This window comes from Saimiri boliviensis, chromosome 7 (assembly GCF_048565385.1).
Source record: "Saimiri boliviensis isolate mSaiBol1 chromosome 7, mSaiBol1.pri, whole genome shotgun sequence".
NCBI classification, from domain to species: domain Eukaryota; kingdom Metazoa; phylum Chordata; class Mammalia; order Primates; family Cebidae; genus Saimiri; species Saimiri boliviensis.
Genome location: NC_133455.1, coordinates 38,543,621 through 38,568,753, shown reverse-complemented (window position 1 = coordinate 38,568,753; position 25,133 = coordinate 38,543,621). Strand labels below are relative to the sequence as shown.

General features: G+C 39.2%; 2 protein-coding genes across 7 annotated transcripts in view; one reads left to right on the top strand and one right to left on the bottom strand.

The window, feature by feature from the left end:
• PLXNC1 (plexin C1) overlaps nt 1-14,161 on the top strand; it is a 163,134-nt gene extending 148,973 nt beyond the window's left edge. The window contains exons 24-31 of the mRNA XM_010340165.3: nt 181-235; nt 3,429-3,460; nt 3,556-3,663; nt 4,870-5,033; nt 7,154-7,301; nt 10,206-10,346; nt 10,435-10,509; nt 11,658-14,161. Coding sequence (XP_010338467.2) covers nt 181-235; nt 3,429-3,460; nt 3,556-3,663; nt 4,870-5,033; nt 7,154-7,301; nt 10,206-10,346; nt 10,435-10,509; nt 11,658-11,762 — 828 coding nt within the window. The 3' untranslated portion in view covers nt 11,763-14,161. The remainder of the gene's footprint in view (nt 1-180; nt 236-3,428; nt 3,461-3,555; nt 3,664-4,869; nt 5,034-7,153; nt 7,302-10,205; nt 10,347-10,434; nt 10,510-11,657) is intronic.
• A 575-nt stretch (nt 14,162-14,736) lies between these two features.
• The window catches only part of CEP83 (centrosomal protein 83), a 171,392-nt gene continuing 160,995 nt past the window's right edge, over nt 14,737-25,133 (bottom strand). For all 6 annotated transcript variants that reach the window (XM_074402419.1, XM_010340166.3, XM_074402417.1 and 3 more), the window contains 3 exons: nt 19,360-19,463; nt 16,305-16,494; nt 14,737-15,289 (listed from right to left, as the gene is read on the bottom strand). In XM_074402419.1, coding sequence (XP_074258520.1) covers nt 15,185-15,289; nt 16,305-16,494; nt 19,360-19,463 — 399 coding nt within the window. In that variant the 3' untranslated portion in view covers nt 14,737-15,184. The remainder of the gene's footprint in view (nt 15,290-16,304; nt 16,495-19,359; nt 19,464-25,133) is intronic.

The following is a 25,133-nucleotide window of genomic DNA, read 5'->3' as shown; positions in this document are numbered from 1 at the left end:
TGTCTTGCTTGTCATTTACTCCCAGCCTCCAACACAGTGCCCAGAACATAGTAATTCTTGATAAATATTTGATTTAATAAGTAAGAGCATGAAAGATCCATCCAGCCATCTAATTCCTGGGTGAAGTTGAGAAATGCATTAAATTTTGAAAACTCATATATCTTTTATCTTTGGTTTCAGATATCAAATGGATCCACTATAAAAGTCTTTAAGAAGATAGCAAATTTTACTTCAGGTAACCAATATAATATTGTTAACCTTTTGTTCTTACCCAGCTTCATAAAGTATTGCTTTTTGCCTCTCTCAGCTGTATTGTCACAAAGGTGAGATTGAGTTGTTGCTACGCAATTCTCTGAAAGCTGAGAAGAGCCATTTCGATCTCTTTTCAGTTCTAAGAATGTGATCCCTGCAAGAAGGAAAACTAAATGGTGGTTGGCCTGGACTGCCCAGCACTGAGGAAGTTAAGTTCAGGGCAGACTCTCATAGCTTTTTTCCAACCCTTTAGAAGGATGGGGGCTAACAGAGGAGATCCCCTTGGCAAACTGAGGGAAGAGTGCAGATAATCACCCAGCCCCCTGCAAGCACTAAGCAAACAAGATAATCCACTTAGAAAGTCCAAGTCTCCTGTGATAGCAGTTGTGAAGTTCCCAGACACTGGAGAGAGACAAACTAAAGGGGGAGCTTTTATGGGAAAGTTGATAGGCTGGTCTCTAAAGTGATCTGCTTCCCTGATAGCCTTGAGGCAGGAAATTCCTGTTCTAGGTTTGTCCCCAGAGAAATTATACCCCAGTTGAGACAAACAGTTCTCAGCCCTTGGAAAGGTTCTCAGACTCTCCCAGACAAGCTCCTTTTACACACACAGCCAGAGATAGGGCTTTCTGATTCCTGGATTCATTATTAGAAAGAGCAGGGAGCATCTGGTCAGTGTAAACAGGAAATGTGGAGCTCCAGGTTATACAGACAGGATAATTGGGTAGGACTCCTTTGGGAAAACCCACCTTCCAGCACTACATGGGGCTGTTGAGGACCCATCTTGTAGAGAGTTGCTATCATTCCAGCTTAAGGAGGATGGTGTCTTTGTGTTGAAAAATGGAAGCGCTGTGCTTTTCAGGCTTGAAAGATTGGGCCTTTTGAAAAGCCTGTTATTCAGGGGGTCGAATATGTTATATGTAAATTTTTGGTGCTGCAAAAGAAGTAGCACTTGAATATAAATTTTCTCAGCAAGGCAATTTACTTCTATAGAAGGGTGCATCTCACAGATGGAGCAATGGTGAGGGCTCACCTGAACAGGGGAGGGGAAGGAGTTCTTATCCCTAATGCAGGTAGTCCCCACTGCTGTGTTGCTCCCCTACTGGCTAGTGTTGAACTGCACAGTCTAAGCTAATTCTGATTGGCTATTTTAAAGAGAGCAGGGGTATAAGCCAGAGTGGTGGGGTGAGTGATGTGGCAGGAAAAACGATTATAGAGCAGGTAACTAAAGGTGACTCAGGTCAGAGCAGGTGACCAGGGGTGACGCAGGTCAAAGCAGGTGAGTGAGTTGAGTCAGGACAGAGCAGATGACCAGGGGAACAGATGTGAACTACTGATTAGAACTGGTAGAAAAGTTGTTCACTGTAATTACAAGGAAGTTAAACTTTAAAATGGAGGACAAAGAACTGAACATACTGACATACTGATTCTTTGAAGAGAAAGAAATAGAAATCATTGTATCTAACAAATAGTAGAAGTTTAGGTTTGGGTCTCTTCACGGGTCCTCCAGTCAGTCAGCACTGCTGCTAATTCCTATCCACTGCAACTGAGAGCCACCATCTTATCATCCTGCTAATGCTCCAAACCTCCTGTACCTCTGTCCTATCATCAGCCCCCCTGTCAAAATTCCAACCCCGGATGAACCCAGCAGTTGTCCTTTCCTGATCCTACAGCTAGGGAGCCACAGAAGAAAGGCACACAGTGGCACAATGGGGGTCACTATAAGTTCACGGTACCCAACTTGACCAGGGCCCTCAACACAGCCTGCTCTCACTGGGTTTCTCTGGGAAACTTAACTCTGTGTCATCCATAATGTATAACTTCTCTTCTCAAAGCTCTGACACACACAGCTCTCCACTCAGCAGATAACTACACCCTGCACTTTACAGAGAAAACAAATCAGAACTCCCTCAACAGCCAATACCAAACCTACCAACCTACCTACACATGCCCTCTTCCTTACTTGATGCTTGTGGGCTGACCTTCCTCCATTCAAGGCAACCTTCCTCCGTTCAAGGCCATTCTCACCTGTGCTTTGGGTGCCACCATCCTTTCCAGCCTTCTTGGTATCCTTATACCAGCAGTAACCTCTTTTCCCACCTGTACTTTCTTCACCCCCACCCCACCCCCATCTACTGCATTTTCCAGTAGCATTTCAAGATGTGCTAGTCTCTCTCATCTTTAAGACAGGGTCTTGCTGTCACCAGGCTGGAGTACAGTGGTATAATCATGGCTTACTGCAGCCTCAACCTCCTGGGCTCAAATGATCCTCTCACCTCAGCCTCCTAAGTAGCTGGGATTACAGGAGTGTGTCACCATGCTCAGATAATATTTAAATTTTTTTTTTTGTAGAAATGAGGTCTCACTATATTGCCCAGACTGGTCTTGAAATCCTGAGCTCAAGCAGTCCTCCTGCCCTGGCTTCCCAAAGTGCTAGGATTACAGATGTGAGCCATGGAACCTCTCAACTTCAAAACAAACCAAATGCCTTACTTCCTCTCTTCCCTCCATTTACTACTCCCTTACCCTTTACAGCCACATTTCCTCACTCTGCGCTAGTCTCGGCTTGCTCTTTGAGCACCACATCATTGTTCTTTGAGATCCTACAAAGGGGTCAGTTCCTTTCTACCTTTGGGCCTTCCTGCAGTTTGCCTGGCTGACTCTATTTCTTCATTAGATTCAACTCAAACATCCCTTCCTCAAAAACTCCTGGACTAGGCTTGATCTCGTTAGATAATTTCTTAGCATATAATTCTCCTTTGTAACCTTTATTACATTTATAATAATGGTGTACCTAGAAGTTTGATGGCCAGAATGGAAATTCCATCAGGGTGGGAACTAGGGCTTATTCATTACTATATGCCCAGTAGTCCCTGGCACACAGGAGGTGCTCCAGATACATTTGTTAAATGAATGAAGCTTGAGCCTTTCCTACCACCAAGAGATCAGTGATCACTAGGGAATCTATTTCCCCCTCCAATCCCTAGCCCATCCTGTCTTCACCCTGTTCTTAAGATCTTAAGATGCAGTAGCAGGGAAAATGTAGCTATGAAGACCTCAAGTCAAAGCTCAAGTCACCTCGGTATATAGCACAAATGGGGCTTTTTATGAGAAAGCCAATTAGCCTGTGGTTGCTTTTTTTTAACGGACTGCTTTCTCTCCCTCTTTCTCATGTTCAGATGTGGAATACTCAGACGACCACTGCCATTTGGTGAGTTCAGCCTTCCTTGTGCTCACTGCTGAATTGCATGCCTTCTGTAGCATGAATGGTTTCCTTGGGTAACGCTTCTGCTGTCTTCCCTTCAGATTTTACCAGATTCGGAAGCATTCCAAGATGTGCAAGGAAAGAGACATCGAGGGAAGCACAAGTTCAAAGTAAAAGAAATGTATCTGACAAAGCTGCTGTCTACCAAGGTACGCTTACTGTTCTGGGAGCACTTTTATGGCTACCTAGGGGGTGTATGATGTGTTTGACTTAATTTCCACTGAAGTGTGAAAATGTTACAAATCCCTTGTGCCTTCTAGCAAAGCAAAATGAAAGTTTAAATTGTAAACACTTCCTACCCCATTCTTCTTTTTATACACTGCAAAGATAACAGCACTTTACAAATTAGTACTGTAGTAACTTCACAGGGATTTAATATTGTTCCCAGTCTCTTTCCCCACCATTTCACTATTATTGTTATTTTTTAGGTTGACAGCATAATTATTTTTTTGTTTACTTATTATAGATGAGCAATAAAACTCCATTTTTGAATCACAAATAAAATGAAGGGGATGGGAAAGGTCAGTGACTATAAACCTAGCAAATCTTACTAATTTTTGTTTTTTACTTTAAAATTAAGAATTCTGCTCACACATAAAAGTGTCAGATGTGAAAGCCAGTGGAATACAAAATTGGGAGCAAATTTTACTTTATCTGGCTTTTAGTGGAATTAACAGAAGTCTGTGGTGATTTTTTTTTTTTCCTCCCCATCTGGAATGATGAGTACTGTAAGTGCTATTATCTACACTTGGCCCCAGTAACTTGATGGGCATGCTTCTTCAGATTATAACAAAGAATCTGCTTAGAATTTAGGAGATTTGTTTAGTGGGCAGAGGACAGCCCAGGCCTTTTGATTTTCTCAGCTGTCCCACAGAGCTCAGCCTATTTGGCTTCTGTAAAATACTCAAATGCTTTGGAAAGTACACACTAAAACCTTATGATAGAAATATATGCAACAGGAAAAATTCTGGGAACACAGCGGCATCACTTGAGCTTTTCCAGGCTGAACATAACTAATAAAAGCCAAACATCCGTGGCTTCCTGGTTTATGTACACAGCCCTACAACTGACATTTCAACTGCTGGAGATTTCTGAGATATCCTCCCAGTTGACTAAACAATGTTGTTATCAGAAAGCAGCCTATGAACCAAATCTAAACCTGGGCATGGATTTTCAGGACTTTTGTTCATATTGTGAGCACTGGCCTGATTTGACAATTTTGTATTTTTCTCTTCAACTTGTTTTTCTGTTTTGCACATTATTTTCTCTGAACTTGGATTTGCTTTTGCAATTATGTTTTCAAAACCACTGCCATAATTTTTAATCTCCCAAATCTGATGTTGTCTGTCTTTCAGGTGGCAATTCACTCTGTGCTTGAAAAACTTTTCAGAAGCATCTGGAGTTTACCCAACAGCAGAGCCCCATTTGCTATAAAATACTTTTTTGACTTCTTGGATGCCCAGGCTGAAAACAAAAAAATCACAGATCCTGATGTCGTACATATTTGGAAAACAAACAGGTGGGAATGTAGGTGATTACTGTTTTCAAGAATCTGGAACAGAACATTAACTAAAAGAAAGAGATAGTTACAGGAGGATTCATTTATCCGTATATCAGAATCTTTGGGCTTGGTAAGCTATCATGTCAAAGTATTTTCTTATTCTGTTATTATTTTAAACAATAAAGGAAACCACTCACATGCCAAGAATCCTATTCTTGAATAGGAACTCTGTTATCTTTGGTGCATGATAAAGACTTTGCCAAACAAATTTAAGTTGACTAGCAAAGAATGAGAAATTAATATTTGTGGTTTTATATCATTTTTGCATTAGAGAAAATGTTATAAATCATTTTTTGTTCCTAATCAATTACTTTGCAGTCTCCAAGCTATCTGTCCATACTCTGATGCTGTACAGAAACTTATCAAGTGCAGTACTCAGATACAATGAGAATTAGCCAATGGTTTTATATTTGACTATTTTACCATAAGCACAGGCAAGGCATCCATATTTGTTCTGAATCCCTCCTCAGTAAAGAAATGTAGTTCATGATTTCTCTTTGAAATGCTGCAAGAGCTGGATAAGACTCAGAGTATAAGACTCAGAGTTATCATGAAGTAGAACTTTTCAGTGAAAGCTCAAGGCTTTCCAGGCACTGAGGACAGCTAGGTCACTTTAAATAAGTATCAAAAGCTGAAGTTCCAGAGCTCTAGGTCTAATCTCCTATTTAATCCAGATCTATCCCAAATCTCTACGCTGGCTTACTCTCTTCTCTTCCCATGTTCTAGCTTCTTGTTTTGAGACAGGGTCTTACTCTTGTTGCCCAGGCTGGAGTGCAGTGGTAGAATCTCGGCACACTGCAACCTCTGCCTACTGGGCTCAAGCAATTCTCCCACTACAGCTTCCCAAGTAGCTGGAATTACAGGAGCATGCCACCGCATCCAGCTAATTTTTAAAACTTTTTGTGAGATGAAGTCTCACTACATTGCCCAGGTTGGTCTCAAGCCATCCTCCAGCCTCCAAAAGTGTTGAGATTACAGGTGTGAGCCACTGTCCCTGGCCTGTTCTAGCCTCTTATCTCCAGTCCCTGCCACTCCCAGCCACTCCCATATCAAGCCTGGGAGCTGAGGGCCACCATTGCACCTTGAAGATTGTGGCATCTGAGCAGGGGCAGCAGCCAGGACAGTAAAGCTGATGGGAGACCCAGCAGCATATGGTGGAGGTAATGAGCTAGGTCAGAGTTGAAAAGGAGATAATGGAAGGACTTTGAACCAGTCCCAAGTTCATGTTCAGGTATTTATTTGAATACCTACGATGGGCCAAGGAGTTAGGTACTGGAGATAATAGTAGCAAAACAGATGGAAGTCCATGTCCCACTCTACTAAATGAAGACAGACACTAAATGCAATATGTAAACAGTAGTACAGTAGCATATGATAAGTGCAGTGGAGAAAGTAAGAAAGGAGGCTAGTTAGTATGTGTCAGGACTGGGTGATCAGAGAAGGCCTCACAGAGATGGTGACACTTGAGCCAAGTATTGAAAGAGGAGAGGACATAAACGATGAGACTAGCAGAGGCAAAAAAGTTTCAGGCAGACGCCAAGAGCACAAGTTGTAAGATGTGCTTGCTTGGCACATGTGAAGAACAGCAAGGAGTACAGTGGAGTTGGAATGAGTGTGGGGAGGAGCGGTGGGATAGGAGGGCAGAGGGCCAGGTCATGCAGGGTGTTATCCAGAGGGAGATGGAGAGCCTCAGAAGGTTGGAGCAGAGAAGAGACATGGTCTAATTGTGTGTTGAGAGGACAGCTAATGAACAAACTACTATCAGGAAATGGGAAATAATCCAGGAGAGAGAGAGAGAATACACACACACACACTCATTCAAGAGCTATCTAGAGAAAATTCTTGTCCATGGCCACTTTCAAACTTACCCTCCTCTATCCTTTTCAGTAGCTCTGTCAGTTAACCCTTTCTTGTTCTCTCAGAGTGATTCTTCTGTCTGTTGCTTGGTATGTTTGGCTAAGCAGAGTTGTATACTTCAGTAATAAGGATGAAAACACCTGTTTACAAACTGTGATAAACAGGCTATTGGCTTCATGAATGGCCCTATTTGACAAGAGGATTATTCTCTCTCTGAACAGCCTTCCTCTTCGCTTCTGGGTAAACATCCTGAAGAACCCTCAGTTTGTCTTTGACATTAAGAAGACGCCACACATAGATGGCTGTTTGTCAGTGATTGCCCAGGCATTCATGGATGCATTTTCTCTCACAGAACAGCAACTAGGGAAGGTAAGGCCCAGCTTGAGTATTTCTTGTATGTAGTCTTACGAGTTTGATGCACTTGTCTTCCTGATAAGCACTCAAATAATAAACAATTGGTCTAAACTACACCAGTTAAAGAGAAATAGTAAGGGCCACTGTAAATTTGCTGTTCTTTAAAAATCTAATTATTTCTAGTCTAATTTTTAAAAAGTGAAAACCAAAATAATTAGCCCCACCAGACTGCAGAATTCTGCCTGTGAAAAACTTTACCACAAAGTATGCATTTTGTTTCCTAGAAACACATTCTATAGATACTGATAATTAACCCAAAATATGAAACTATTGAAATTTGCCTAAATCAATTCCATCTGAATATACATAAAATGACTATTTGAATGTAACACGTTGCTTATGGGATAGAAAATCCTGCCTGAGATTTCTAACAATACCAGTTTGTCAGTTTATAATCAAAGCATGAGTACTGTCTTCCTATGGTTTTCTTTGCTGATCAAAAGCCCCAAGAATGCAAAGAAAGATAATACAGAGCAAACTTTGAAAGAAATGTTTTGGTCTTAAATTTGAGTGCTCCAAAATATACTAAACTGAGCAATATCTGTGCCTACTGGATCTCTGAACACTGAGGAGGAGCTCTTTGGTAGGGCTTTAAGAGTACCTGGTATGAATGGAAACTGATGTTCCGTAGGTGCCTCAGACTCCCAGTCGTAATCTAAACTCTTTATCACCAATATTTCTGCAAAACAAACCGTTTACTTTTGTCTTGCCTAGTCTCTCAAGGTAGAATCCTCAACATTATCTCTGACTCCTCCTCCTTCCAACCTCTATCCCCAACTATTGGTTACCATTCACTTCTGTCTCAAATGTCTGTCCCTCCCTCCTCCTTCAGCCTTATTACTTCATCCTGTCCCTACTAGGATAAATGCTTCCTGATCGGTGTCCCTGCCCCCTGCTGTCCGCCTGTCCCTAAACTTTTCCTTTTCACTGTCTCTCAGGTAATCTTCCTAAAACATATATCTGATGTCAGTCTGGTTCTTAAAAATTGCAAATATGGCCAGGTGCGATGGCTCACTCCCATAATCCCAGCCTTGGGAGGCCAAGGCAGGTGGATCACAAGGTCAAGAGATCAAGATCATCCTGCCCAACATGATGAAACCCCATCTCTACTAAAAATACCAAAATTAGCCAGGCGTGGTGGCAGGCACCTGTAGTCTCAGCTACTTGGGAGGCTGAGGCAGAAGAATTGCTTGAACCCAGGAGGCAGAGGTTGCAGTGAGTCGAGATTGTGCCACTGCACTCCAGCCTGGCAACAGAGTTAGACTGTCTCAGAGAAAAAAAAAAAGGAAATATTTCCCATTACCTACCAGCTAAAGTCTTCACAGTGCCCCACAGTGCCTCCTGATGGGCTTCAGGCCTCTTTGCTAGCCTCAATACTGTCTTCCACACTCCACACACCCACCACTGTGCTATGGCTTTTACTTTTCCCCAGTTCACACCATGAACTTGTTCTCACATCCCTTTGCTCGTCTTTCCTGTCTCACAATCCCTCTGTCTAGTAAAATCCAACTCATTCATTCATCATAAACATTTATTCAACAAACATGATTTCCTAATGAGGACCAGAAACTGTAAAAGACTCAGATCGGTCTAAATACACCTACTTTGTGAACTTTCCCCAGTGTATTTCCTATAGCACTTTCTTCATTTGACTAATACAGTTCATTTTAACATGCAGCACACTGAAAGGCACTTAAATGTTTATTCACACTAAAAACAGGTGCTTATGAATTATGTTCTTAACATTTCACTTAATCCTCACAAGTACGGAATAAGGTAGTTATTATTACCCTTATTTTATAAATGTGAAAATTGATGTTCTGGGAGGTTACACATCTTGCCTGGGACCACAAAAAGTAGCAGAATTGTCAGAAATTTTCTGTCTCTTTTTGTCAACTCCTGCTGCTAATTATTTGTATCATAGTAAGCACTTTGTAAACCTGATTGTGCAACTAAATTGTAAGCTTCTCAAGGGCAGCCACTGGTCTTTATCACTGTACACCCAATGCCCACCCCAGTGCTTAATAGTGTTTACTGAATGGATGAGTGATAGCATGATTTCTGGGTTCCATTTAAATTTGACACAAGAAAACCTCTATACTATCTCCATCTCTAGGCATCCTTCAGAATGGTTCATCAAGCCATTGATTCAGCCTCATGGGCTCTTTAAAATGTACTGGGACATCAGCCCTATCATTAACTTACCTATCTTCCCTGAGTAGAATTTTTTAAACTTTTGTGAAAAATAATGACTTTTTAAAATAAAGTCATATTTAATTTTTAAATACCATTATTATTACATAGAAACATTCAAACTGCCAGGGAAACTGCAAAATCACATATCAGAGCCACTAATACTAATGACCATGTGCTTCCTTAAAGAAACTGGAAGATCTTTATAATGTGAAATAAAAGGGACAAGCTACAAAATCTGCTACTGCCAATTACTTACCAGTTTCATGGTTATATAAAAGGCTCAATCAGACCTACAATCAAGTCTTTTATAAATGCCAAATTCACTGGTGGGTGAGGATGAGAGCAAATGTTTTAATTCAGGCTTTTTACAACCATTAGTAATGAACTGTGATTGAAATAAGTTCTATTGTTACAGTAACTCAAAATCATGCAAAAATAATAATTTTGGTTCTTTTATGAGAGGAAGGCAGAATATATTAGCATTTAATCTGCCTGAAAATAACAGTGACTCACCAGAACTATCTAGATAGCAGTCAGTCATTCAGTCAACAACACTGAAGGCCTACTGCATGAAGCCTTGTTATCAAGAGGTAAAACTGGTGGTGTGGGTTCAGCTACATTGGTGTATTATAAATTTGTCCCCCACCTCTTTTTTTTTTTCAGGAAGCACCAACTAATAAGCTTCTCTATGCCAAGGATATCCCAACCTACAAAGAAGAAGTAAAATCTTATTACAAAGCAATCAGGGATTTGCCTCCATTGTCATCCTCAGAAATGGAAGAATTTTTAACTCAGGAATCTAAGGTATTGTTAGAAAGCGGGAAAAAAAGCTTGTATTTGGTTTAAGTCATTTCAGAATTTTTCAAGTTTTTTTTTTTTTTTTTTTTTTTAGAAACACGAAAATGAATTTAATGAAGAAGTGGCCTTGACAGAAATTTACAAATACATCGTAAAATATTTTGATGAGGTAAGATTTTAAATAACATTGTTATAAACCTATGAGTCAGGCACCAGGATGTGGTTATAGCATTCTTTCAGTTTCAGAACAGCTCTGGCATCCCAAAAGGCCAGAAAGGGATGCCAGGAAGCCTGTCTGAGATGGGGGATCCTGGCACTGAGCCAGACCCTACACATGGCTGCCCCTCTTAGTTTTATCATGCTGCCCACATTTGGACCAGCCTAAATTTACCTTTGAGTTCATGGGGCCTATAGCCACACTGACTGAAGTTAACACTGATGAGTAAGTAGTGGCCCTATTAAATGGGGTCAGCTTATGCTTGATTGTAATCTGCTAAAAATGAAAGCTAAGCTTGTTAAATCTCCTAGATTCTGTATTCAGTAGTTATATGAAATTACGACATATTTCTAACTTAAGGAACTATTTCAATAAACCATTCTCCTTTATGATTAATTCTCCTTAATCTGGGTTTTTTTCTTTGGAAATTCACACAGACACATTCATCAGATGCTTTGTTTCCAAACATATGTTAACTCCCCCTTCCCTGATTCCCCCCCAATCAGTCATGCTGGGACAGGCTATCCATGTCAATGGTGAGAATAGCTCACCAATTCCATTTGCTACTTGAAGATCAAGTGAAGCGCTAAGGTAGGGTAGAGGCAATGAGTTCCTTAAACATGATAAGCATCCCTCTTTCCAGGGGTCAGGGGAGAGAAGGGAAGCACTGGGGAAGGGAGGGAAGAGGAGGGACTACACTGCCCAGATGGGAGGGAAGGGAAGGATCTGTCTCTGACCAGGATGTCCCTGCCTGCTGCATTTAAGGAGAAATACTTGCCTGCATGTTGGCTGCCCAGGAATGCTTGCTGTGCTTGGAATGGCTGTGACATAATGCATAAAGCAGGGCCTTGGAAGCCTGGCCCCATATTTGTAAGCAAATAGTTGGTATTTCTTGCGAGCTTCTATTTTAAGCCAAGGTATTGTTGATCCTGTGACAATGACTTAGCAAAACAACTTGCAAAGTGAGTACGTAAATGATGGAAGAAAATGTTGGCATCTGTTTCATACAGATTTTACCACTCATAGCATCAGGTATGCAAAAAACATAATTGTAATGCTAAAACCACAATATCTAAAATAACTGTTCTAATTGTCAACAGATTCTAAATAAACTAGAAAGAGAACGAGGGCTGGAAGAAGCTCAGAAACAACTCTTGCATGTAAAAGTCTTATTTGATGAAAAGAAGAAATGCAAGTGGATGTAAGCACTCTGGGCCCTGGCTTAATCTGACAAAGTTCTTCAGACGACTTGGGAGCAAAATGGCTGCTTGAGCTACTCTGTGTCGTTAATTTCTTGTTTGCACATAGGTTCCACTTTGAGCACTGTCTTTTTAAGAGACCAAGGCACATGCACAGCTTTTAGAAAGCATACCAACCATTGTGCCTGTGTGTATACTGTGGGAACCCTTCTGTAAATAGAGTTGAAGTGGTTGTTGCAAACAGCCTCCTTGTTTACAGAGAATACAGGGCCAGTAAGCAAGGGTCAGTATTGTAACTACAGTCTCCACTTAAGCACAATGATACAAGTGGTTTTATTTGAAAACTCCAGCTATGTAGCACTTGGGCTACACTGCACCTCTGCACTGTAAAGGGATACTGCCAGTGCTCAAAACAAAATGTGAAATGAGTCATCTGGAAACAAGGTGGGGGTGTTAAGGCAACCTCGAGGATTTGCAGCATTGAAACTTTCCCCAGTAGTTCTTGGAAAAGGCGACCGCAGAATTTGGTAGTGTACACTTAGCATTTGTGAGTGTGTGTGTGTGTGTTTAAACCAAAAACTAACAGTGTTGCAACATTGTTGAAAGGGCTCGTGTTTTTCAGTGGTCATCAACTGCACTCCATCAGACTCACCTCCATTTCACCAAGGACCTCTAAAGTAAGGAGAGTGAGTGGGCTTTATTTAAATGAACAGCATTTTAACCAGATACTTTGTCCTAATGTATGTTCCCTTTTTTTCTCATCTCTTTTTTCATACTAAATGTATTTGATAGTGGACATGTTGGATATTATACAAAAAAATCATTAATTCATTGTTTCAAAACCTTTGATCAGAACAATCTGTGGAAAAGTAACTCCATTTCTATATGAGTGTCTCCTTGCTTTAGATTTCTGGTGAACCCTGTGGTTATAAATACTTGTGTGTGATTTAAAAAAGATACATTTTACATTTCATCAAATTGCTGTTCACACTGGAGTATTATATATAAATATATATATTTGAGGCCCAAGGCCTGAAAAATATTAGTATACAACTTGGTATCTTAGTCTTACTATGTACTTTTTGAAAGTATTCCTCACAGGAGAAAGAATTTAAAATGCCCATTTATTCATGCCTTTTTTTTTTTTTTTAAAGAATTCTCTATCCAGTTATACTGTAGTCTTTTTAGTGCTGATTTTTTATTCCTGAATTTTTGCTGCTCATGACCAATTTTAATACCACTGTGTTTTCCTTCTATTAAACCAGAAGAAGTAAACAGCATAATTGGCAACTCTTGAGCTTTTCTTGTGGCAGGCACCTTTTACCCTTGGTGCTCCAAATTCCCCCTCTAGGAAAGAAAGTTTTTCAAGTCAAATAACATTGATCACATATTCCTTGAAATCATTTACCAACAATTTATGGAGCATCAGGATTTAAATATGGATTTGTCTTAGATAAATGCAATTCCTTTTTGCTCCTGAATTATCTGGAAAAGCATGAGAGCGGTGACACCTCTACAAACTGATCAGGAAAATAAGCAGTTAGTTACTACCCCTGATAGGCACCTTCCCGATCCTGTTGCTTTTGACCATTGTCTGTCCGATGGACACACCTCAAACAAAACTACCAAATAGGTTACATATCAGAATAAAGGTGAGAGGTCTGGTCCCCATCTAAGGCTGCTACAGGCTTCAAACAGGCGAAGGAGTTCATAAGAGAACAAAAGTAGGAGAGTTGAGAGCCAAGAGTAGGAGAGTTGCCCAAAAGACTTCCCCTACTTTAGGGTACTAAAAACTCAAAGGATCAGCTACAGCTTTATCTAAGTATTTACTAAATGCTACATGAGGGTGTCCCTGTCCAGCTTTCTGGCACATGAGTCCTGTGTGGAGAGTTACCTCCTCTTCCAGGGACTGTGCTGTTGGGAACTTTGGGCAAGTCACTTACCTCTTTGTGCCTCAATTTCTGTATAATATTTCTAAACTACCTCACTGAGGTGGTATGAAGATTCACTAATGTATGTAGCGTGTTTGTCAATCCTCCAGTGAAAAGCACTATCTAGATCACATTTTGGATCACATTAGCCAAATGCAGTAAATGGCCAAATTAGATGTGTGCTGAAGACAATCAGTCACTGGGTCTATATTAAACAGCAACCAGAGCAACAAATGGCAAACAATTTCTATTTTCAAGTTTCTTTGCATATTTTTTTGGTGCAAAACAATTCATTTATAAACTTTTTTTTCTAACAAACACTAGTGTCTACAGCAGCATTTAAAAAATTCTGTTACCTTTTCTGTATTAGGATTTAAAGTCTATTTCTTATTGTATACCTGATTGAAGCTGTTCTTCGAGATGAATGTTTTAAATGTCTATATCCAAAAAATAAACATTTTGATGTAACTGTGGACTGTCTTTCTTCAATTTTCTAGTTAGAATAAAAATCTACTATAAGTGGCTCCATGGATATTATTTTCCAGAGACAAGGTATCACTGTATACACTGTGAATAAGCAGCTATATTATGTAGTAAGTAACTAGTTTCTTGCTAAATGGTGCTATCAACCTGGACTTTTGGATAATGAACATTCCACTTAATTTGGGAGACTTGAGCTTTCGCCTCATTAACATGGAATTATTCCAGCAGAATTCCCCTAAAAGATGTCACATTTAAAAAGCTTCCAATGGGTGTAGAGTTAAAAAAAAAAAAAATAAGGGCATACTTAGGGACACAAATAAAACACATAATTATTTGGTTAGATCCACAGCAGTGGGGAAGTAAAGTTAAATTCCAGCATTCCTTATAAAGGCACCTACCTGGGTTCAAGTTTTACAATCAATGGCCCACTTGTTAATAGTGCCATAGGATTTAATTATTTGCACTTACTCTCTATTCTAATGAAGCCAAAATCAGTAGACTGTCATCATATTGCTAAATATATGCTATATGGTTGATGTAAAGTTAAACACAAGACAATATATAGATTAAAAAATATTAAGCTCTTTAATTATGTGCACACAGCTTTTAGAAAAGGTAGCCTTTTGTAATGTATATAGATACCTTTACATTCTTTATGCGACTTTTAAATTGTCATCTTTTTTCAACTACAGTTTTTGTATATCGTAAACCAGAAGATGTGTATGGACCCAGTTATTGCCAAGCATTTTGAAGAGGGAATTAATGATACTGTTCTACATTCTCAAACCATTGTCAAATATTCTAAATATATCTGAGACTTTTAATGCTTCACTTGTAGAATTCTAAAATCTGTATGATAGTCATGCAATACAGCATGTAGTAGGTACCTTTTCTTGAGGCACATTCAAGTGTTTTGGCAAACAGTAAAATGTATCTAAATGCCACAGGTTAAAACGTCAAGTTTTACTGAGTCACCAACTTCACCTCTTTTGATCTGCCTGTTCTGCAAGAACATCATTCTCCAGAAGATCCAAGTTCCTCTAATTGTTTTCTTTGTGTTGTTTCCAGTTCTTCTAGTCTTTTGCGAAGTAGAGAGAGTTCCCTTTGATGTTGTTCCTCCTTAAAATGATGTAGAGAAAGCATAGCAAAAGAAACTATTAAACAAACTAGTATAAAAGTAACTGTTAGGCAGCAGCCTTGGTCTGCCTCTTTTACATATGCCTATAGTATCTGGCAAGGAAGTGCTGACCACTGTAGCAGCCTAAAAAAAAGTAGCATGGGCTAAACTACCACCCATTTTGCTTCCCTCCTGCCTCAGGCTCTAGCCTTAAGCAAAACCCATAGTCTGTTCTTCAATAGGTGTAAAATTCACCAGGGAGTGAATTAGAAAATATTAATGCAGGGCCCAGGTATACTTACATGACAACTTTCCAACAACACTGGTGTTTAACAGAACTTTATTGTAAACAAAGTACTTGGCCTGAGATTCAATTCAGTGATTAAAATCTTCTGTGCTTACAATGTTATAAAACATAATTACTTATTAATAGTCCATATTCTGAAAACAAATCAAACAATCTGATTTCTTCAGGGGCCTGATACAATAGAAATAACCCAGGTTTTGGATTCAATGGGTTTAGGTTTGAAATTTAGTCACTTATTAGCTATGACCTTACGCAAGTCACTTCACTCTTAGTTCCCTTATCTATGAATTAGGAATAGTAATATCTGCCCTCAAAGCATTTTTCGTTAGTATTAGACATTGCATGGAACATGCACAGTTCACACCGCATTAGTAAATGCTCAGTAGTCATTAGTATTAACATTATGAGTAAGCTACAAACTCTAGGTTACTCAAGGACTCAATCAAATTTCCTCTTTTCAATTGCCCAGTAAGATATTTCACTCCCAGCACCATCACTAAAGGATCATGATTGAAACAGAATTCAGCAAATTTATATGAAAAATGAAAGGGAAGAAGTTAAAACTGTTTTTAGATGTTTATGCCATTTTTGTGGTGAATTTTGAGCACTGACCAAAGTTATAATTTGAGGTTTATCATCACATTTAAATATAAAGACTACAAAAATGTATGACTGACTTTTTTTTTTCCCCCTAAAATAAATGCTCATACCTGCATATGAGGAGGAAATGGTAGTTCCAGGCTTGGAACCATGGCTGGTGACTGAAAGCTAACAGGATTGATAGATGCTGTTGGAGGCATGTTAGGAACCAAAATTAGACTTCGAAATTCATTATGTCTTCTCTGTATATCTTTTAGTCTTTTTTGAAGCCTTGTATAGTCTTCAAAAGGAACATTTTGTCTTAAAAAAAAAAAAAGTGTTTTTTTTTTTAATATGGTTATACCCTATTGAAGCACAGTATGATTCACAGAATATAATTTTAAACTGGAAGAGAAAGATTTCTAAATTATGAGATCTATCTATATATAATATATAGATAAAAAAATCTGTTTACCTAGAAAGATAAACAGAAACATGATATAACATCTTAATCATATGCAATCATTAGCATTGCAGGCTATCAACTCATTATAAAGTTTTATTTGCTAATTAAAGATCTAAAATCTTTTGATACTTTGGTACTCATTCCTCCAAATTCACCCTCCCACTCACCTCCATTCATGAATCCTGAATCTAAAGGGAGACTCTCTAAACCAAAAGAGTGCCTTATCTTGCAGAAAGAATCAAATAAAAACACAGTTCATCCCTCAGTATACACATGGGATTAGTCTTCATATATCAAAGCCTATGCATACTTGAGTCCTGCAGTCAGCCCTGCAGAACTCACATAATGGAAAAGTTGTATCTCTGAACTGGCAGGTTTCACATCCTGTGATTACTATATTTTTGATCCATGTTTGCCTGAAAAAAAATCTGCATATAAGTAGACTCATGCAATTCAAGCCTATGTTGTCAAGGGTCAAGTGTAAAGAAAATGCTGAATTGAACCTTACAAAATTGCCATTTTTATAGGTGAAATATGGACAAATAGAGAATTTCGCATACTTCAATCTGATTTTTAAAATGTCAGTGTGATACCATAGTAAGAAATACATATTTGGTCTTTGCCCTGGTTCCTGGCACACAGCTCCTGAAACTCTGGGAATCTCTGCAGTGATGAGTATCTTTTGTGTATTAATAAGATGACTGGTGGCTGGGGGCCCCTGAATAGCTTCACAATGGGGCAGGTCACCAGAAAAACCAAGGCATGATTAAGGGGTTGAAACTTTCAGCCCCACTCTCCAACCCTGCCCCGTAACATCTGGGAAGGTAGAGGGCTAAAAGGTTGAGTTGATCACCAATGGCCAATGATGTAATCAATCATGCCTATGTAATGAAGCCTCCATAAAAATCCAAAAGGACGGGGTCAGAGAGCTACTGGGCTGCTGAATACATGGAGTTCTCTGGAGGCAGGCATGCCCAGAGAGGGCATGGAAGCTCCACATCCCCTTCCTCGTACCTTTTCCTATGTATCTCTTTTAGATGGCTGCTCATCTGTATCTTTTGTAATATCCTAATAAACTGGTTAACATAAGTAAAGTCTGCTTGTGTTTTGTAAGCTGCTCTAGCAAATTAATTGAACACAATGAGCAGGTCATGGGAATCCCAATTTTTAGCCATTTTTAGCCTGTCAGTCCAAAGCACAGATTACAACCTGGAGTTTACGGCTCCATTCTGAAGTTGGGGGGCAGTCTTGTGGGACTGGGCCCTCTACTTGTGGGATCTCATGCTAAATCCAGGTATATAGTATCAGACCTATAATTACTGAATTATAGGACACCTAGTTCATGGCCATTGGATAACTGATTAATTCATATATAGGAAAAAAACTCAAACATCTGGTGTCAGAAGTGTGTTGACTGTGTGAAAATAGAAAAAACCAGTGTTTTTCCTATTATAATAGGTAATCACAAACGTGAAGCTCCATGACTTTAGGAAAGAATGACATGGAGAAAAAAGGCTAAATTTCCAGGCCTTCACAGATCATCATCTTTTTGGACATGACATTCATAACCATTAATCACAAAAGTAGTCAAATATAATTCCAAAATCAGTCAAAATTCTAGATGATCTGCACCATAGCTGGCCAATCTTGAATTGCTAACATTTCAATATTAATGTTTATGGAAGAGGAAGTAAGTTTAATTTTGTTTTAGAAGGACTGAGCCAGGAATGGTGGCTCATGCTTATAATCCCCGTGCTTTGAGATGCTGAGGCAGGAGAATGGATTAAGCCTAGGAGTCTGAGGCTACAGTTAACTATGATTGTGCCACAGCACTCCACCCTGGACAACAGACCAAGACCCTATCTTTAAAAAAAAAAAAAAAAAAAAAAAAAGAACTGAAACAAGATTAAAAATTACAAGCATGTTTGTAACTTATAAATTACTAACAAATTAATAAACTAGAGGTGGCTACCTACTTTGGAACAGGGTATTGTAAGGCTGGCAGTAATTCTACAGTCTAGAAACCTCTAGAATGTTCTTTAAAAAACAACTGTTCACATTTTGATAATAATTGCACCCAAGAACACCAGTGCACATCATAAAACATCACTGCATGATATTATAGGCAATTTCCACTACAGAAAATTTGAATACTTGAATAGCTAAGGTGCTGGAGACTACCACTAATTCATTAAAATCAAAAGTTTTTTCTTAACTTGAATCAAATGGCTCATATAATGCCACTACCACCAACTTGTATGACAAATCTCTGCCTTTAAAAATACTGACGATCCTGATTATCGGATATGCTTGGATGTGACTGCAAAACCCGAAACCATAGCTCAATAACTCTTCACACCAGGAAACCAAAAACTGACCTCTGATTCAAAGTTGTAGCCACAATTTTCAAAACTACGCAATAGCTACAACTGTCTTGTCTTGGCAGCAAGAACTAACACCACTCCTTGCTACCAAAGCCAGTGACCTTTTCTGTTAGTGCCAAACATAACGCCAACACCTGGCAGGTGATAGAGACCTTTTGGTTTGAAGGAACCTTCAGTTGGGGGGATAAACAGAATAGTCCATTAGGAGATATCAAGTTGTTTTAGCAATCTTTTAAATGTACATTTCAAAAGAAAAGAAGGCATGTTATATTTAGAGACAAAGTTCTATGACATCAAAATAACCACATGGGGAAGATACACATACAAACACATTACCTATTTAACACCTGATTTTCTGTTTCCAGTTCTTCTTTCTTTGCCTCCAAGACTTCTACTTTCTCCTGTAGTCTTTTCAATTTGTTTTCATGAAGAGATTTTCTCTAGAAAAAGAGAAATATGAACAACTATGTCAATACATAATCTCTTATTTGAACTAAACTATATAGAAAATATTTAACTCACTAAAAACTACATTTATATATGAATGTTTTCAGTGAATACTAGGAAAAAAGATTAGTAAGCATGGTTCTTACTGAAAATTGCAAAGATAGTAAACCACAAATCTATCTATTATCCTCAATGTGACAAATAATTATGAATGCCAAACCAAAGAAATAGGTATGAATAATTGCTGCAAATAAAAAAATCTACAAAGGGAAGGAGTCAAATTTTACTACTGGGTCTGCCTGTACATCTGATAAGAAATAATGAGCTTGGCCGGGCTCAGTGAATCACACCTGTAATCTCAGCACTTTGGGAGACCGAAGTGGGCAGATCATGAGGTCAAGACATCAAGACCATCCTAGCCAACACGGTGAAACCCTGTCTCTACTAAAAAATACAAAAATTAGCTGGGTGTGGTGGCATGTGCCTGTAGTCCCAGCTACTTGAGAGGCTGAGACAGGAGAACTGCTTAATCCTGGGAGGCAGGGGTTGCAGTGAGCCGAAATTGTGTCACTGCACTTCAGCCTGGCGACAGAGTGAGACTTTGTCTCAAAATAAATAAATAAATAAATAAAATAAAGAAAGAAATAATGAGCTCTCCATTGTCGCAGAAGACAGCATGTGTTTACGAGAACTGAGCCAGGCACAGTGGGAGGCTGAGGCAGGAGGATGGATTAAGCCTAGGAGTTCAAGGCTACAGTTAGCTATGATTGTGCCACTCCACCTACACAACAGACCAAGATCCCCCATCTTAAAAAAAAAAAAAAACTGAAATAAAATTCAAAATTACAAGCATGTTTGTCATTTATAAATTACTACCAAATTAATAAACTAAAGGGACAGAAAGCTAAGACAGATATGGATGCATCTGTTTAAAAGTTGCCTTTCTAAATCTTAGAAGAAAAAATTTAAACTTTATAATATACAAAGAAAAAAATTCCTAAAAGTAAATCTTGTATGGTTTCATTAAATAATATTGAAAAGTCCAGGTAAAATGCAAAAGGAGTAATTGGAAAAAAGTCATATTTTTTTTCAGTTTTTATGCACAGATCTTTTGTTTTTTAATAGAAAAACACCTATAATGTTAAAACTCATTTAGTAGCTACAAACCTTTTAGTTATTTTTCTTAACTGAAGTATAATCCTATAGAAAAATGCACAGAATACAAATGTAAAGCTCAATGAAAAACCTCAAAACAAATGATGGCATGACTCCTGTGTAGGTCAGAGCACTGCTGTGCCAAAAGAGCCCCTACCTTTCCCCCTTCCAATCACTAGCCCCACCATCCTCTGAAAAGGTAACCAACTAACTTACTTCCAAAATTCTAGTTTACTTTTACCTATTTTTGAACTTCATATACATACATAGTGTGTATTCTTTTATTATGACTTTATTTCACTCAACATTGTGAGATGTTACAGATATACTTCACTCACTGCCACCTATTATATTCCACTTATGATTACTGCATAGTCTAGTATATTCACTCAGTACACCATTAAGGGTTATCTACATTATTTCTGGTTGGGACTATTACAAATAACTTTGCTACAAGTATTCTTTCTCATACTTTGATTGTCCCACATCCTCCAATATCCCAGAAGGCTTCCTTACGCTCCTGTCTACCCTGACAAAGGTACTCTTCTGGCCTTTACCACCATAAGTATTTACTTACGTATTTATAGATAGTTAAGGAGTCCATCTATCCAACCACCCATTAATATGAAAGAAAGCATAAATATATGCTTTTGTATCTGGACTTTTTTCCTCAACATTTTATCTACATGACTAAGTCGTGGTGTTTTATGTCACAGTTCTTTTTAACGTTGTCATCCATTGTACAAATATACCACATTTTATCCATCTTCCTGTTGATGAAAATTTAAATTGTTTCCAGTTTGGGAATATCATAAAACATTTATGAACATTCTTAAACATGTTTTTGGCAGAAGTACCTCATTCTCTTGCGTATATACCTATGAGTGGGTCATAGTGTATACATGCGTTAGCTTTAGTAGACACTGCCAGTTTTCTTAATAAGTTCTACCAACTTCATCGCCACCAGCAATATGTGAGAGTTCTACCTGTTCTACGTTTTAGCCAATACTTGGTATGGTCAGTCTTTTAGCTATTTTGATGAAATACAGTAGTATTTCAATGTAGTTTTAATGTGCATTTTCCTGAGAGCTAAAGATATTGAGAGCTTTTTCTTATGCATGTTAGTCATCTGGATCTCTCTCGTTAAGTATCCATCCCAGTCTTTTGTCCATTAAAACCTTTGAGTAACCTGGTTCCTATTTTAGTTCTTTATATATTCAAAATATGAAACATCTGTCATATATGTATTGCAGACTGACCTTCTCCAGACTGTGGTGTCATTTCCTTACTCTTAAGAGTATCCCTTAATAAAAAGTTTTTAATTTAAATAAAATTACATTGATCATATATTTTATAGTAAATGCTTTTTGCATCCTGTTTATCTTTACTATGCCAAGATCCTAAAATTTTCTCCCAAGTTTTCATCTAGAAGCTTTTAAAAAAAAAAAAATCTTTCACACTTAGGTCTATGGTTCATTTTTTTTTTTTTTTTGAGACGGAGTCTCACTCTGTAGCCCAGGCTGCAGTGCAGTGGTGCACAATCTTGGCTCACTGCAACCTCTACTTCCTGGGTCCTGGTTCAAGCAATTCTCCTGCCTCAGCCTCCAGAGTAGCTGGGATTACAGGCATATGCCACCACGCCCAGCTAATTTTTGTATTTTTAGTAGAGACGGGATTTCACCATGGTAGTGGGGCCTGCAGACTGTCACTGCTCCACGTACTGGATTCAGCCCCCTTCCTATGGATATGTACAGGGGTCTAACCTGCTTTGCTGGAGCTGCAGTTGCTTTTGATGGGAAACCTGGGTAGTTCCCAGGGCTCTGGGTGTATCTGAGTGGCTACATTGCTGAGACTCCACATAATTGTGTGTATCAAGCTGCAGGCCCTGGCAAAGTGGGTTCTCAAGGAGATCGCCTGACCCAAGGGTTGCAAAGATCCAAGGAAGAAGCGTGGATCACCAGGGTCACTCACTAACTCACCCCTTCCCTGGGAAGAGGAGGCTCCCCTGGCTCTGTGTTACTCACAAGTGTGCGACTGTCCTGCTTGCTTTTCTCCATTCTTTCTGGGTCAAGTTGTTTTCTTGATAAATCCCAATGCATGTACCTGGATGATTCAGTTGAAGGTGCTGAGTTTACTTAACCCTTCTATTTCTCTCCATGAAAGAGGCACACACTAGCTGCTTCTAGGCGGCCATCTTGGCCAGCCTCCCCCTCCATTTCTTTTCCTTGTCTTATTACACTAGCTAGAACCTCTAATAAAATATTAAACCAAATAGTGATAGCAGAGATATCTGTCTTGTTCCTGACCTTGGGTAAGTAAGGAGAAATGGTCAATATTTTTAATCAGTAAGTTCAATATTACTTACTGATTAAGAATTTTTGTAGATACCATTTATAAGATTGAAAATTCCCTTCTGTTCCTAATTTGGCAAAAGTTTTTATCATGAGTGGGTGGTGAATGCTGTGAAACTATGTTTCTATGTCTATTAAGACGATCACAATAGTTTTCCTTCTTTGTCCTGTTAGGGTGTTGAATTACACTGAACAATTTTGCCTCTTAAGCCACCTGTATTCCTAGAAGAAAACCTAAAAGCTCATGACATATTATCTTTTTTTTTGTAGAAAAATATTTTTTTACACTATTTTTATAGAAATTTTTATAGATATTATTTATAAGATTTAAAATTCCTTTCTGTTCCTAGGTTGGCAAAAGTTTTTATCGTGAATGGGTGGTGAATGTTATCAAACTATGTTTCTATGTCTATTAAGATGATGACAATAGTTTTCCTTCTTTGTTCTGTTAGGGTGTCAAATTACACTAAACAATTTTGCCTGGTAAGCCACCTGCATTCCTAGAATAATAAACTAAATGTGACTTCTGCCAAGATGGTCAAATAGGAACAACTCCACAGAGCAGTTCCCAGCGAGAGGGACCCAGAAGGCACGCGATCTCCACATTTACAAACGAGGTACTGGGTTCATTTCAATGGGTCTGGTTGGACAGTGGGAATAGCCCAAAGAGGGTGAACCAAAGCAGGGCAGGAGTAGCTCAAAAAGGGCTAACTGAAGCAGAACGGGCACTGCCCCACCTGGGAAGTGCAACTGGCCCAGAGGATCAGGGGACCTTACCCCCTTGGCACTCTGGTCCAGATATTGCACTACCCCCACAGCCTCCACAACCTACAGTACAGGAGAACGCAGCTGGGCTGAAAAGTGCGAGTTATCAACACAGATCCGAGCAACAGCTCTGGCCTTCCCGGCACCGCCAGTTGTCCGCACAGACCTGTAAAAGTTTTGACTAACGCTGAGAACACCTGCAGGATGGAACTACCCATCCCCCAGAAAGAGGAACAGTTGAAAGTAGGGAAACAGGTGATATGGCTTGCAGGTCCTACCCCTACAAAGTCCAGCAAACTGAAGCCCTCTTGCTAGAGTTTTGCAGTCAACACATCAGTTTGAACTCAACTCAGGACGACTGAGCTCAGCAGGAGAAAGGATGCCATTGGGAAGGTGGGTTTAATCTCACATGTGTAAACAAAACTCAGAGGAGGACTACCCAGCAGCCGGGCTGAGCCCAAAGCAGCCAGCAGTGCCTCTGCAGGCAGACAAGCAACAGACTACATCATCAAGTGGCTTCCTGACACTGCTTAACCAAAAACATGCCCCATACAAGAGAAATACCTTCAACTTCAACAGAAGACATCCACTCAGGGATCCCATCCGAAATCACCAACTTCAAAGTCCAAAGGTAGATAAATTCACGAAGATAGGAAGAAACCAGAGCAAAAAGGATGAAATTATCAAAAATGAGAACGCCTCTCCAAGAGACCACAACTCCTCACTAGTAAGGTAGCAAAACAGGATGGAGAATGAGTTTGATGAACTGACAGAAGCAGGCTTCAGAAGGTGGGTAATAACAAACTTCTCTGAGCTAACATGTTCTAACCCAATGCAAAGAAACTAAAAACTTTGAAAAAAAGTTAGACGAAATGCTAACTAGAATAACCAGCTTAGAGAAAAACATAAATGACTTGATGGAGCTGAAAAACACAGCGCAGGAACTTTGCAAGGCATACAGAAGTTTCCGTAGTCGAATCAATCAAGCAGAAGAAAGGATATCAGAGATTGAAGATCAACTCAATGAAATAAAACAAGGCAAGACTAGAGAAAAAAGAGTAAAAGAAACAAATATAACCTCCAAGAAACATAGGACTATGTGAAAAGACCAAATCTGCGTTTGATTGGTGTACCTCAAAGTGACAGGGAGAATGGAATCAAATTGGAAAACACTCTTCAGGACATTATCCGGGAGAACTTCCCCAACCTAGCAATGCAGACCAACATTCAAACTAAGGAAATACAGAGAATATCACAAAGATACTCCTCAAGAAGAACAACCCCAAGGCACATAATCATTAGATTCAACAGGGTTGAAGTGAAGGAAAAAATGCTAAGAGAAGCCAGAGAGAAAGGTCAGGCCACCCACAAAGGGAAGCCCATCAGACTCAC